Raw genomic sequence first — 15,828 nt, forward strand, 5'->3', positions numbered from 1 at the left:
GTTTCTTTTTTTTCTGGTTATCTGTGTGTGTGGGATTGTGTGGAGTGTGTGGGCAGGCGTGGCTTCCTCCAGGGCACCTGGCTCTCCAGCGCAGCTGCAGGTGATCTACTAATCAAGCTCCAGCACTAGTACTCCTGTGATCCAGGAAGCCAGCGCCAGTACGTTTCAGTCTATCAAGTGGTAACTACTCGGCCAGAAGCTCTAGTCTCTAAGCAACCTGTTTTGAAGTTTTTCTTTATATTAACACTGTGTCGTTTTTTTTTTCTGTGCGCAGACGTTGGAGGTCTACAGCATCTTCACTTCCAGCCACGCCACCAGCTGTGTGTGTTTTCGAGCCTGCCTTGCCTACCTCCACTCCTCCACTCCATTTGGATCACCACCCTCCTTAGTTTTTGCAATATTTTCTGTTCGGCTATATCTACGTTAAAGAACTGTTTTCAATTCCACCCATCTAGTCTGTGTTCGCTCTTGGGTCCAGACCTCACCCTAACAAGGTAGACTGATTCTACCTGGTTCTACGCACAGAGTGTAGAAAATTCTAAGCAATGTTTGCATTACATGAGTATCCCTGGTGTGAAGGACTGGAATCAGCCAAGTGCTTATCAGTCACCGTGAGATTAAACGAGGCTGTGGTCCATTTATCAAGTCAAGTCAACTTTATTGTCAATTCTGCAATATGTGCCAGACATACAGGGCAATTGAAAATACGTTTCTCTCCGACTCACGGTGCAATAAGGTCACGTACAACAAGTATAATATAAAAGATAAGAAATATATACAAATAAAGATTAAGAGAAAGATAAGTAATGTGTACAAATAAGAAAGGAAGTAGTATACAGTACAGTAATACATTCTAAATAGTGCAAATGTAAAGCAAAATCAAACAGTACAGAAAACTAAAGATGAAGATATTTGAAATGTGCAATATAAAGGAAGAGTTCATGAGTGTCTTCTTTTATATAAAGTGGCCAGTGCAGATCCTGATGTCCAGAGTTCTTGGGGGCAGAGGGGAGGGTGTTAAGCTTCCAGACATTCTGGGGAATGAAGCTGTTAGCCAGTCTGGTGAAACAGGCTCGGATTCTCCGGTACCGTCTCCCAGATGGCAAGAGGCTGAAGAGGCTGTGTGAGGGGTGGCTGAGATCACCCACAATGCTGGTTGCTTTACGGGTGAAGCGGGTTTGCTCTCTTGCTCTCTTCAGTTTGCGGAGGAAGTAGAGGCGCCGCTGGGACTTCTTGGCCAGTGATGCAGTGTTTCAATCAAATGAAATCAATGTCCTTATTTTAGAAACTGAAATCTACAGACAGAAAGAACTCGGAGCAATAGTATAGTAAAACATAGATATAGGTTTTGAGGATGTGTGCAGCAGCAGGGAGGATATTTTTTTTTTCAGTATTTAGAAATAAAGCAACTTGCTGGAAACCAGCTAAAATTACTGTTAAGCGGTGAATTTGTCAGTGACATTTATTCTTGCATTTCCAAAACTTTTTTACAGCACACCACAATTTGATAGACAAATGTTGACTCTGGCTAGCTACATGACACATAAATCCAGCTAGAAACATCAGCTGATAGCAGTAACAAATTAGGTTAGCTCATGAAGGTAGTGAAAAATGACCTGTGCGTGTCCCAAGCCATAAACTGGCAGCATATGTTAAAAGCACAGAACCCCCCCTCCCACACACACACACACACACACACACACACACACACAGGTAAACTTTGAATTAAAAGAGTAATATCAGCATAATAAAGAGTTGTTTGTCTACTCTATTATTAACATCAGCATTTATGAGATTCTTCCTTTTTCACCATTAACATTTACCAATACACCAGACACTAGATGTGTGAGGTTTGTGCAGAACCTCATTTTAGATGATTGCCTTGTACAACCCAATATTCATAAAAAACCATGTAAATAAAATATTTAATAAGTAGTATCTTTTGACTATGCACACCGTAACCCTAACACTGAAAAATGATATGTGTAGTATGATGCATTTTTCATCTAAAGCCATTAGTCTGCCACCTTTCTCAGCTTTGACCAGATCGTTAGATGCAATATCTAATTATGCTCTCTGAGCATTGATAGGCCTACATTTATACACATGATATGGTTATGGCTTATTTGGACAATTAAATATAACAGAGACATTGTTTATGTTGATAGCAACACATGTGCTTCAAATCAAATCAAAATGTCTGGTGTAAAAAAGAAAAATAAACTTTGATTTTGTGGATATCCAGTTTGTGAAAGAGACCAGCTTGTGACTCAACATGACTTAAGATAAAATAACATCAAATTACTTTTGAATGAATTATAGAATGATACTAAGAGTGTATGTAAGCAAAGATTTGTGTAAGTTTCTTGCTGGTTGCGCTCTGTTGCTCTGTTTGCTCCTCGTTTGCTGTATTACCAGACTCCTTCAGATGCAAATAACAGACTCTTAAATGAGATTGATCACTTTGGAGAGAAACTACAAGCAGAGAAATCCAAATGGCTTTGTTATATTACTTTGTAGCTTGTTAGGAGAGGCTAAAACTTCTCCTGACTATAATAGCTGCATTTCCCTGTTTGATATGTTACATTACTCCAAAAGTAGCCTTTATTATATACTACTAAGCAATTGAAAAGAAGCACACTTTTTGTAACTTGACCTGGAAACAACATAAGGGTTATAATCAAGTTGGTCTAGAAGTTTGTGAAGTTTTTTGGTATGAAATTAAATATTTGTACCACTATAGGTGATCCCTAAACCATACTGTTCTCTTGGATATATTCTGTTCTAATTTATTTTAATTTAATTCTCTCTCACTCAAATAAGCTTCATTGGCACACTTTTGGATGTTACATTGGCTCATGCTTAATGTCATATTGTTGAATATTACATTTATATTTAATGAAAAGGGTAAAGCAATATATGTTCTGTTCTATTCTATTCTATTCTATTCTCTCTCAGCTCCCTCTTGATGTAACATTACCAAAGCTGAAGTTCGTATTGCTGAAATTACATTTAAAATTTTTTAAAGATTTGAAAAATAATCCCGAAACAAAACGACACATATCTCACAGTAAAATCCTTAGAATACATAAACTAACCCTAACAGAAAAGGGCAGAAAATATCTATACTAGTCAAGTCCAGCATCACCGCGCATGCCCAGTTCATTGCTAAGGAAGAAAGGGGAAAATGTCTCTGGCGAGGTGAGTACCGCGACCAGGTCTTTTGTGTGTTTTATTCCACGAAATGTTATCAAATGTTGCTTCACTTTATGTTATACGATGTATAGATTGCCTCTAATATGTGACATTGATGTCTTTGTCCTGCCCGCTATCGTGCCCTTTTTTATCGAAGCTATTAGCACCAGCTAATGCTAACTAACGTTAGCTGAGCTGAAATTGTATGTCGATAGCTAGCTAAACATTTGGCATTAGCTAGCTAGCTTAGCAGCACGCAGCCATGGTCAACAACACGAGTTTATCAACGGGTTGTTTGTGGTGTGTTAGCTACATGCTTCAGTTTGGTTCTTGAAAATTGTAACAGCATGTTACGTGAAGCCTGACTATTAGCTAACTGGCTAACGTTAGCATTTTTTAGCACTTTAAGTATAGCTAGGTAACGTTATTCGGTGTCACTATAGGCTAACGCTAGCTAGGGCTTGACGTTACAGCTGTCGCTAAGCTACTGTACAAACAATGAGACTTAAACGTGTATCATTTTGTGTCCAGCTTTTTACCGGCGCCGACCCAGCTGTCTCAGGACCAGCTGGAGTCAGAGGAGAGGCTCCGGGCCCAGACGTCCTACTCGACCGCCCTGGTCTCGTCCCGCAGGGAGCCCCCTCCTTATGGACACAGAAAAGCCTGGGTGCCTCGCTCACTTGAGGTAAATCAGCTTATTTACTCTAGTACTACTAGTTAAACAGTATCAATAACATGAGAAAACCGAATTTTCAGTTTGTTGGTGGTTGGGGGTATTTCTTGTCTGATGTCCCACATCTGGATGGCATACTAAATGTAGAGGAGTATCTGCCATAGTGCTATATAAGACTAATCAACACCACGTCTATCTTCTCATTGCTGTAAATGTTTTTGTTTCCGTAGGACTTTGGAGATGGAGGAGCTTTCCCAGAGATCCACGTGGCCCAGTTTCCTCTGGAGATGGGTAGGAAGAAGAAGACATCCAATGCCCTGGCGGTGCAGGTGGATGCAGAAGGAAAGATCAAATATGATGCCATCGCCCGACAGGGACAGGGCAAGGATAAGGTACACAGGCAATTGAAAAATGTATCCGTGTATAACTTGAAAAATATCAACTGTAGATTAAATTACAACTCTAGTCTCATCAAAATGACAAGAGTAGACACACATTAAGATGAAATACACCTGCACAGTGCGCACATCTTTTTATTCATTGTAAATATTATGAAGGTTGCTCACAGATCTCACTCATAGTTGGTATCATATAACACTTGCCAGTGAGTCTAGGCCTGACAAAATCCAGCTTTGTTTATTGCAAGAGTTGCAATGCTATTCTTAGTATTACCTACGCTGACAATACCATAGGACAAAATCAATCTTAAATGCAAATTTTTAATATGTCCCCTTTGATTTACAGAATACACAACACACACACACACACACACACACACACACCACACTATGATACACATTGTCAAAACAATCCATTGCCATGGTGCATGTCATTTTCTGATGTGGTTACAAAAAGGATCTTAGTTGGCTTCATGAGTTAGTTATTTCTAAGCATTTCTCATCCTTCATTGTTGCAGGTGATCTTCAGTAAGTACACAGACCTTCTTCCAAAGGAAGTTCTGAATGAAGACACGCCAGAACTACAGAAGCCTGATGAGGAGGCCGTAAAAGAGGTAAGCCAGCTGCAATGGGAGTGTTTGGAAAAGTGAGTTACACGCAGGGTGCCATTACATCAAGTTATCCATGGAACTGTAGATTAGACCACTTAAGGTCATACAATATTCTCTACACCCTTTACCCAAGGAGAGCAGTCAGTGTTTTATCCATTGGTTACTGTGTGATCAAAAAAATCGACTGAACAGTTCTGACAACCGTTTTATTTAGTTTGTACTTTAACTTTACTGAGTTAGAATTGGTCACGTGTCTTTGTAGCTGACAGAGAAGACCCGCAGTGCCCTGGACAAGGCGGTGTCTCAAAAGATTGCTGCTGCCATGCCTGTAAGAGCTGCAGACAAGCAAGCTCCTGCACAGTACATCAGGTATGTATTAGAATTGAACTACTTCCAACAACATTTTAGAGCACAAAAATTAAATAGTGAGAGTAGGATTGTTTTTTAGGCTGTGCTTTCATATAATGCTACATTGACATCATGTGGGATTGAAGGTAGAGATGAGACACACTCCCAGTGATGACATTCAATGTTATGAAACACTTAAGTACATACTGATAGTAAATCAAAATTGTCTTAATCTCCTGTATTTGTGCATGTGGCTGGTGAAGTTAGGTTTTATGTATGGTGACACATTTCTTTTTCGTTGTCTCTCCCCAAGATACACCCCGTCCCAGCAGGGAGTGGCTTTTAACTCCGGGGCCAAACAGAGAGTGATCCGCATGGTGGAAATGCAGAAAGATCCGATGGAACCGCCACGTTTCAAGTAAGTAAATATGTGTTAGGGTTGCACGATATTGACAAAATGTGATATCAATTATGAATATTGTGATTATAGATATTTTCAAACATATGTAAAATTACAAAAGTTATGGGAAAACGCATCAAAATAGATTCCTAACAAATTAAACAAGTTTTCTTACAACAAGGTTTATTTCAACTGACAGTCATATTGGACTGGTACAACATGAATAAATAAATAAGGACCATGTCTACAGAACAGGACATGTTCTACTGGTTGGACAGTATAAAATAAATAAATGAAGAACAGGACACAACTTTTCTTCCGCTTTTCTGATTCGTTCCGTTTAGTTGTCTATCAATTTCTTCACTTACACTGTCACTCTGTTGAAATATGTACACATGTGGTACGCTCCATAGGGTTTGTCACGTAGTGGACCCGTGCGCTGACGTGTACTAACATGTGCAAGTGGCACGGTAACTGGCCAATGAAACATGATCATTACAGCGTTTCAAGCGGGCTCTAAATCAAACAAAACTAAGCCACACAGTCAACGGACGGGACACAGGGCTCCACAATATAAATATTGCAACCCCTTTCGATATAATATTGCGCAACGTGATATTGCGATAACGGTATTGAGTCGATATATCATGCACCCCTAATATGTGTCCAACGCAGCAACTTGAATTTCTTTTAATTTCTTCATGATGTGTTGATCAGTTTGAAGAGTTCCCATTAGTAGTTTTTAAAGGTTGTTAACTTTTCCATCAGAATTGTACATCAAGTAATAGCCAAAGGAAATCTAAGTGAGAATTAAGTACTTAAAAGCCTGATCATACTCAAAAGTTCTATTTAGATACCCAAAGTTGGCTCCATTATAAATATCTTGCTCTTGTAAAGAATTATTTTTTACCAGTTACAAGGTCATTTGTTGTAACTATCCTTATGACCCTCAGTCTGACAGAAATAGATGAAGAAATGTAACGGGTGTAATTGATGTTTCAGGATCAACAAGAAGATTCCTCGAGGACCTCCTTCTCCCCCTGCCCCTGTCATGCATTCCCCAAGCAGAAAGGTACAGTTGTCTGAAATGTTAGAAACATTGTGCTTTTCAGTACTTTCATGCTATATTGAAACATCCAAAATGAAATTCCCTTGTATTGTCCAAAAGCTGTTGTGTTTTAAAGAGTCTCTCCCTTTTGTTGTAGATGACAGTCAAGGAGCAGCAGGAGTGGAAGATTCCTCCATGCATCTCCAACTGGAAAAACGCTAAGGTATTGTGACACCACAATTAATTTGAACACTTACACTTTTTTGTAAATGTCAAACATTGTGAGTAGGTCGTGCAGGCATGTGTTTTGTTTTCCATTTTTATTGTTTTAGTATTACATTGCATAAATATTAGATTTTTTAGGACTCCAGGGGCCAGATGCATAAGACTCGGTGTAGATTCACAACTAAAACTGTGTGTATGTCGACGAGCATAAATGGATGTAGAAACAACCTTAAACATCTGTTTGCATATCAATACCTCAATAGCTATTAAACCGTAATAACAACCACTTAGATCACATATAGCGGGTATAAGACAATGAATGACAGGAGCGTCATGCTTACGTAACTGGCACACAACAGCACAATGCACAAGAATCGCGTTCTGATCAAATAGGACTCAAGCTTCAGTTACTCTATTGCCTATTTCTCGCCTCAAATGTTTTCAGAAACACATTTTAGTGTACTGTTTAGCTGTAATTTGAGAAAGTTTGTGAAAAACTGACCAAGCAACTTGCATGTGTCACTCAGAGCTACGTTGTTTCGTTGCTCTGATTGGTTGTAGGTCTATACAATTGCAACAAAAATGACATAACATACTTTACGTACATGATATCAAACTAAACAATTCACAATTCAAAACCATACACCTATTACCCGTGCACCCCTCATACAAAATTGAAAGTGCATATTTGCATATCAATACTTGTGTCTGCTCTACTACTCACCATCATTGTTTATGGGTCAAAGACGTGGCATGTCAATTATGGTGTCCAAAACATATTCATAATGCAAAAGATAAATATCAATTTAAAAAAAACGACATTATATTACTCAACTCTCTCCTCTTTACTCACTTGTATAGGTATTTATTGCAAAAAAATTTAATTCAAAGAGTTATTGAGCTGAGAAGTACCAAACTGTCCCTCCTGGGTAACGTCCGGGCTTAAAATCTAAGTATAAAAATGTCAAAAATAATAATAAGAGCATTAATTATCTACTTTGGCATAATTGTGTCGATGTTTGCAGTGATACCTACAAATATAGTAACAATCCTAACCTTATTTAAAATGTTACTCAAGAAATACTTTTGTCCTTATTTTTGGATTTCCCTAATGTCCTTCCTGGGTAACAGACCTTAAACTCCATAAATTACCCATAATGCAACTGCATAGTCATGAAATATGATATTACATCATAGAGAAGATTTTGGAGGACCTCAAAACATCTGGAGAGTTTAGTAATTCTCTCTTAAAAGTTTTTATTTAGCTTTTTCGGTCACTGGTGAACTATGTCCAAAAATCATGTGTCTTTCTGGATAACGCTAATAAAACACATTTGATGTTTTTATTTAAAAAATGCCTATTTCATGTGAAATATGGCATTAATGTTTTAAAGGCTAAGATATATTTTAGCTGAGTATGCAATGTTTGACAGTGTTTTGGTGGGAAAATCATGTTTTTGTCCTTCCTGGATAACAGTTTGTCCTTCCTGGTTAACGAAGATCTTCTGTTACCCAGGACATGTCCTCTGTTATCCAGATTGGACATGTTAATGAAAATAGTTTTTTTATTAGTATTTATCACTTTTCAAGCATTGTGTTGATAATGTCAGATTATATTAATAAATTAATATTTATTTCTTTAATCTTTTATGGCATTTTTGCATTATGTCATTCCTGGCTAACGGGATGTCATCCCGAGTAACAATGACACAGTCAAGTCATTTAACTCAGATTTTCATGGTCTCATCATGTTTTCCTCAGTTGAGTATACAATAAAAACCTGATAACCTTTACTGTAAAGCATTTTAAGACATCCTTCATAATTTTTCTGTTTTTGGCATGGAATATTGTGTGACCAAAATCAAACGATGAGCCCATTTAATTATAAATACCCAAATATATCAATTGTGTTAAAAATTAATTTTTTTTGAACAGTGCGCGTTTGGTTAGCTGTAACTATGGATATGCCTAAACATTTATATGCTAAAAAGGTAGACATTTAAATATTTTTTAAATCCATTCCCATTATCCAGGAAGGACATTTTTCATGGAATAAATCACATTATTGATAAAAGAAAATTAAATTGCATTTCTAAATTAAATTCCTGTTGAGATGTATATAGAACACTCTAATAAAAATAGAAAGTGCTTGAGTTGGCATTTTTTGACACTTTCATTTATTTTCAAATTTTAAATCCTTATTCGTCTTTGACCCTTATACATCTAGCTCCAGATCTTGTCATGGTCATTCCATTTTAAATACCCATTTTTTACTCTGCTCATTTCTTTCTGTTTGTGTGCCTAACGTATTTCAGGGCTACACCATTCCTCTTGACAAACGTCTGGCTGCTGATGGTAGGGGGCTGCAAACCGTTCACATCAATGAAAACTTTGCGAAGCTGGCTGAGGCGCTCTACATCGCTGATAGAAAGGTACTCCACCATTGTCTATATATATATATATAGTTCAGAATTGTTGCATTGCCTAAAATATATACCTTTTTACCCATATTTGAATTACCTAATGAAATGCTGATTTCTTCCATAGGCCAGAGAGGCAGTGGAGATGAGAGCCCAGGTAGAGAAGAAGATGGCCCAGAAGGAGAAGGAAAAGAAGGAGGAGAAACTGAGGGAACTGGCCCAAATGGCTCGAGACCGCAGGGCAGGGATCAAAAGTCACGGGGACAAAGGTGGGTCCTAAAGACAAGGGCCAAAATTGTATTTAGAATATTTTGTCGGCTTCTTATTTTTAAGCCTATGTGACTAGCCTGTGTTTGTGGTTTTCTGAGTGAGTGGAGCAGACTCTGTTGTCAGTGCTGTTGCCAGTTCCAAATCTGGAACACCAGTGGCATAAGTGATGACAACATTTTTCATCCTGCCAGTGTTGACAGGACCAGTAAGCTGTGAAATGATGTTTGCGCTTCCCTGCTGATAATTCACATCTTGAAGAGAAATCAGTGCTGCATGTCCTGTTTTTGTGCGTGCTTTTTGAATTTCGATACATCACATCGGATCAGAATGCAAAGTCTGAGTTTACAATTTGTTTATAAATTCTAAAATCTGTCAGCTGTGTTTTTGTTTTGCAAGTTTCCTGACCACTTGGCCTAATCTTCCCTCTCCTCTGTATCCCCTGCATCGCATTTCTTCCATTCCTTTAACATCTATTTTTTCCATTAACCCTTACTTTACCTCCAACATACTTTCACTCTTTCTCACCTGTCTTCTCATTTCTCTCCTCTTTCTTTTCACCTCTGCTTTTCTACTGCACCATGTCATCATATGTCTCCCACTCCTTTCATCGTGTGGTTTTAATTCTTTTTTTAAATGTTGCTATTTGTTTTTGTTTTTTTTGCACCCCATTCTCACCTCTTTCCATCCGTCCATCTCCCCCTGTCTCTCACAGCAGGTGGCGAGGACACCGAGGTCAGGGAGCGTGACGAGATCCGCCATGACAGAAGGAAAGAGAGACAGCACGACAGGAACATTTCCAGGGCTGCTCCTGATAAGAGGTGCTGGACACGCACTTTAAACACACTGCATGTGAACTCACTCCCCACCTTCTCCCTATACACACACACACAGATTCACTGCTGAATCATTCATGGGGCCAGCAGTAATACGGAACGAACGCAGCAGGATCCAACCGAGTACTTGCGCATTAGTCCTTGTCTGCAATGATCCACAGACTGTTTGTGTATGTAAGATGCATGTATTCACTGTCGGGTTGTCAATTGATGGAATTGTGGGTCCCTGGAGGAGTGGAGGAAGTGAAATTCAGGGCAGAGCTCATTACAATCACAATTCCAGCTGTCGAATAGCAGAAACCTAGTTATCTTAAAATTACCTTTGACTTAACTTTGAGGACAGTCAAGATGTTAAAGTCACCAAGAACTTTTTTTTTTTTTTTTTATGATGTATTGTACACATATTTCATAATAGATTAAAGCTTGTACATTTATGATTTTAGAAGTTACTTTATGTTGTACACATACAAATTTCAGCCAATGTCCTATTATTTATTTTGTAATATATCACGTTGAAATTACAGTTCCCCTCATGACTTCAGAGGTTTGATGCTACAGCACTAAAAGTATTAGGCTAGATACCAGACGAAATGCGAGCTCATGTTTTATTTGCTCTGGCAGATACGTCTGGCGCCGCTCTCGTTCACACAGATTTCCAGCCGGCCATACCCTGGGCGGACCAATCACGACCGTTTATCTCACATATGGCGGGTTTAAGACGATGGCTGACAGAGGAGCGTCACGCTTACCAAACGTTACCGAACGTAACTGGCGCACAACAGCGCAATGCACGAGGCTCACGAAAACATTTTAGTGTACTGCTTAGCTTCAATCTGAGAAAGTTTGTAACCAGGTTTCAAAACTGACCAAGCAACTTGTGTCGCTCAGAGCTACGTTGTTTCGTTGCTCTGATTGGTTGTAGCTGTATTCAATTGCATCTAGAGCTGGGCGATATGGAAAAAATCTAATATCACGATATCGTTGACCTCAATATCGATATTGTAGGGTTGACAATTGGTGCTTACAAAAAAATATTCACACAATGAGATTTTTGATAAATAATCATCATTAATGTGTATATAATAACTAAGTGGGTAAAGGCAAATAATAGAAAAGTCTGGTAAAAAAATGACATCACTTTACTGTAATCCAGCCATTAAAACCAGGGACAGATTACACAGGGATAGAAACACTTATGTGTCATATTACAATATCCAAAATCTAAGACGATATCCAGTCTCATATCACGATATTGATATAATATTGATATATTGCCCAGCCCTAATTGCATCCAGAGGCATTTTGGTCTGTGCCTGTTGATAACGCCCCATGGAAATGGAAAATGAACTGAGAAGTTTCATACTAATACGCATTTGCAAGTTGCCAGGCTATAAAAATATCGCATTCTTTGTAGAAATGTAATAGTATTAATGAAAGTTGTTATATATAGCCTATATTATGTTTCCTATGTTTTTGTGTTGTGTGTGTGTGATTAGTTTTTGCCATGAATCTTTGCTAAATTTCAGACATTGTTCTCTTTTTCAGGTCGAAGCTGCAGAGAGATCAGGACAGGGACATTAGCGAGCTCATCGCTCTGGGCGTGCCCAACCCTCGTTCTGCCAGTGAGGCGCAGTATGACCAGCGACTCTTCAATCAGAGCAAGGTTGGAACATATCATACCTACTTTACTACATCAATATAGACTTAGATGATTTGTGTTGACTGGACAAAAATATCAACATGTACAAGACTGAATACCCAGCTCTGCAACATGAGGAAACATTCCCAAAATAGAGTTACAGTATGTCAATATGTACACTACCGGTCAAAAGTTTGGGGTCACTTAGAAATTTCCATTCCACTCTATTACAGACAGAATACCAGCTGAGATCAGTTGCATTGTTTTTTTTAAAACAATGCAATGCAATGTTTTCTCAGTTAGCCTTTTAAAATTATATATTAGTAAACAGAATGTGCCTTTGGAACATTGGATGAATGGTTGCTGATAATGGGCAATGTAGATATTGCATTAAAGATCAGCCACTTCTTTCTACAACAGTCGAGAACCCTTTTGCAATTATGTAAGCACATAATGTAATCTGAAAACTGCTGCCCTGATTAAAAGAACAATGCAACTGATCTCAGCTGGTATTCTGTCTGTAATGGAGTGGAATGGAAATTTCTAAGTGACCCCAAACTTTTGACCGGTAGCGTAAGGTAAGAGAGACAGTTACCTGGAGTGGAGTGGAGTTAAGTTCCTTGTTTGTTTATGCAAACCTGGCCAATAATGCTGATTCTGATTAGGAAATCACCTCAAAAGATTTAGATATTGCCTTGTTGTACATATATTACATATTTTCCTGAAAGTCACTCTTCCTTTCTCCCCGTCTCTTCCAGGGTATGGATAGTGGTTTTGCCGGTGGTGAGGATGAGACGTACAACGTGTACGACCAGCCGTTCCGCGGCAGCAGAGACATGGCTTCAAACATCTACCGGCCCAGCAAGAATATAGAGAAGGACACCTACACAGATGACTTCGACACACTCATGCAAAACAACAGGTACTATAGATTACTTACTTACTTTATTACCACTTCAATAACAAACTACAACGTATTATACATTTATTTGACTAATTTGGCTATTCAAATATTTATCATCACATTGCTGTTCACTTTTTGTCATACATGACACTAAGTACACATGAAACACAGCTGATCAGAGGAAAGACTTCTTTGAATCACTAGTTTATATAAAAGCAAAATGGTTTACATATATAACACATAACTAAGTGTAGGATTCAATTCATTGTATGGTGGACATTGTCGTCTTGGTGGCATCGGTCTTAAATTTTACAAAGCGCAACTCAGGAATAAGCAATGAAAAGTTTGTGCTCACTTTTATTCCATTTTTGAGAAACCTTGTGCATAATTGCATATGAATGGAGTGAATGTGATGTGAACCATTTATAACTATGCTTTTGGATTTAGTGTTAAGTGTAATTAAGGTTAATAACTTTGTAGATGCTATAGCTGGGATTCCCCTACATTTTAGATAATCTGAATAGAGTTCAGAGTACCTTTCCGCATCATACAAGTTAATAAGGAAAAACATTTTTCTTAAACTTCAATCAAATGATTTGCTTAAACTAGAACAATTGATTAAAACAAAATATTATTGTCTGGAATATGGCTAAATATTGCCTTAAATAAATTCACAACCCATAGTGGATCCCAAACATCTTGTTGGCCATTGCTGGTTTGAAAACAAACACTTTTTTTTACAGTCCCTCCAGAAAAACGTGATTATGCGATCGCATAATCAGCCAAAGTCCGCATATTTATGCGGGGGCTGCATTTTTTAAAATACGCCATATAAATTGCCGATTTCCGCGCAAAATATGCGGGACTTGCATGATTTCATAATCCCTGCATTTTCGTTGCAAAAAAGTCACATATATCTTAGCAGAAAGTTGAAAAATGTTGCGTTTATTTCACACAAGAGCAGCCATTTTCCCCTGTTGCCATGGGAACGTTATGAAGCGACGTAATTACGCGACGTGAACATCATCGAAAAGCTGCAAACCCCGCGATGAAGCCATGATGAAACCACAGTTCCCACAATTTCATTGCATAAATATCCCGCATATTCCATCGCATTTTTTAAGAAAACGTGCCGCATAATCAAGGATTTTTGCCCACAACAATCACAAAAAAACTCCAGATATTTCTGGAAGGACTGTTTTTAAATCAAATTAAGGACTGTTACATTTATCAGGCTACTTACATGACTGCTGAAGTGGTCACCTTCTCATTCATAATCATAAAAAAAAAAATAACAATAAAAGCTTGGACTCATTTTGAGGTCGTCCTGGCTTTATTTTGAGGCACGAGGCAAGCAGGCACATGATGTCCCAGCAGGAGTCCTTGCCCTCGGGGCAGCAGCGCCACACTCTACTAACCGAGCATAGCCTGTCCCATATGTTTAGTCACCAGCTTGTCATTGTCCTCTAGGGATATTTGCCTGGCTGCAGGGAGTTACACTGTTGTGCAAAACATTGAAAATCTTTGATTTAAGCAAATTCCCTGAGACATACAAACACATGTTCCATGGAATAGGTTACCTAAATAAAGTTACCTTTTTACTTTCAACACGTTGTCCTCTATCCTGCTTTGAGGATAACTGAAGACAAAAACCAAAAATTGTCAGTAAAAGAAACTATGACTTTGGTGCACACTGTAATGATCTTTTTTTTTTTTTTTTTTTTTTTTGCTTTTCCTTGCACAAAACAGGTTTGTTCCAGACAAAGAGTTCTCAGGTGCCGACCACGGGCAGAGGCGGGAAGGTCCAGTCCAGTTTGAGGAGGATCCCTTCGGACTGGACAAGTTCTTGGAGGAGGCCAAGCAGCACGGCGGCTCCAAGAGGCCGTCCACCAGCAGCCGCTCAAAGGACGACTACCACGACAAGAAACGCAGGAAGGAGTGAGAGCGGCCGGGCACAGACTCCACGTAGGGCAGCCGCTAGCTTGTTCCAGGATGGGGAGGTAGTCTGCATCCTCGCAAAGGCTGAGAGGTGTTTTAATATGCTCAAGTCTCTATCAGAAATGATGTGTCAGGTTTTCTTTCAGTTTGAGAGAAGGTGATAGATGTATTTTTTCTCCTTTTTTGTTATTTTTTTACTTGTTTACTTGGCTCTATTCAGACTAGGCTGAGCATTCAGTGTCATGCTTAATATGACATGAGTAAACACGTTCCATATATAGCGCAGGTGGTGCTAAACAAAAAGCTGTTGTATGTGTGAGATCAGCCTCTGCATCTGAAAACGTCTCTGTACACTGCAGCAAAGTCCTTTCAAATGTGGACAGTGAGAATTTGGCTCTGGAAATGTGTAGATTTTAGATATATAACATATATACAGAGTAAACCCAACAGAAACTCAGCAGGACCTGTTCATATTTACTTTATTTTCTCATTTCTTCCCACATTCCCCCCCCTTGAGTTTTTGTCAACTGTGTTTATTTAACGGTGTATTTGTGAGCACAGTTAAAGTTCTTATTTGATGGCAGATACAGTATGTACAGCAGTATGAACCTTTCTGTAAGAAGTGAAGCAAACCAGGTTTATAATTCTTGTACATTACAACCAATGGAATAAATTTCATATAATCGTGTGTAATTTGGAAACCTCTGGGATTCTTGAGTAAACAATTTTGTATTTACAAAGTTGGAAATGAGATTCAATGTTTTCTCCCTGTCAGCGTTTTTCAGTCCAGTTCAGAGCTGCTTAATGTAAAGCTCCATTAGTTGTGTAATTATTATAGTTTTCTCGTAGTAGATTTCCCTTATTTAAATCACTTCCCAAGTAATGCACACCATTTACATAGATGATTAAATGCCCCAAATGTATTT

At 38.5% G+C, this 15,828-nt stretch overlaps 1 protein-coding gene and 1 long non-coding RNA gene across 3 annotated transcripts; one reads left to right on the forward strand and one right to left on the reverse strand.

Annotated features, from left to right (window-relative positions):
- Window positions 1–285: 285 nt before the first annotated feature.
- LOC118493866 lies at window positions 286–6,314 on the reverse strand. Its single transcript, XR_004895909.1, has 3 exons — window positions 6,305–6,314; window positions 4,541–4,545; window positions 286–384 (listed from the first exon to the last, which is right to left on the reverse strand). It is a non-coding gene; the product is annotated as an uncharacterized LOC118493866 (long non-coding RNA).
- On the forward strand, window positions 3,090–15,603 carry snw1 (SNW domain containing 1). 2 transcript variants are annotated; one of them, XM_031288060.2, is made up of 14 exons: window positions 3,090–3,201; window positions 3,727–3,880; window positions 4,099–4,260; window positions 4,785–4,880; window positions 5,140–5,246; window positions 5,539–5,643; window positions 6,628–6,697; window positions 6,831–6,896; window positions 9,214–9,330; window positions 9,446–9,587; window positions 10,304–10,406; window positions 11,967–12,084; window positions 12,819–12,982; window positions 14,714–15,603. In XM_031288060.2, the coding sequence occupies exons 1-14, from the start codon at window positions 3,188–3,190 to the stop codon at window positions 14,904–14,906; spliced, it is 1,611 nt and encodes a 536-aa protein (XP_031143920.1). In that variant the 5' UTR covers window positions 3,090–3,187; the 3' UTR covers window positions 14,907–15,603. The 2 variants fall into 2 exon arrangements, with proteins under 2 accessions (XP_031143920.1, XP_031143919.1); XM_031288059.2 differs by having other exon boundaries at window positions 3,091–3,201; window positions 10,301–10,406.
- Window positions 15,604–15,828: the final 225 nt, after the last annotated feature.

The sequence above is a fragment of the Sander lucioperca genome, chromosome 19, assembly GCF_008315115.2.
Source record: "Sander lucioperca isolate FBNREF2018 chromosome 19, SLUC_FBN_1.2, whole genome shotgun sequence".
Classification (NCBI taxonomy): Eukaryota; Metazoa; Chordata; class Actinopteri; order Perciformes; family Percidae; genus Sander; species Sander lucioperca.

What these genes read in the sequence shown, in the direction of transcription:
- snw1 (XM_031288059.2), top strand. An exon ending in GGGTGCCTCGCTCACTTGAG is followed by an intron (nt 3,881 to 4,098) that starts GTAAATCAGCTT and finishes TTGTTTCCGTAG; the next exon opens with GACTTTGGAGATGGAGGAGC. An exon ending in GACTCTTCAATCAGAGCAAG is followed by an intron (nt 12,085 to 12,818) that starts GTTGGAACATAT and finishes CGTCTCTTCCAG; the next exon opens with GGTATGGATAGTGGTTTTGC.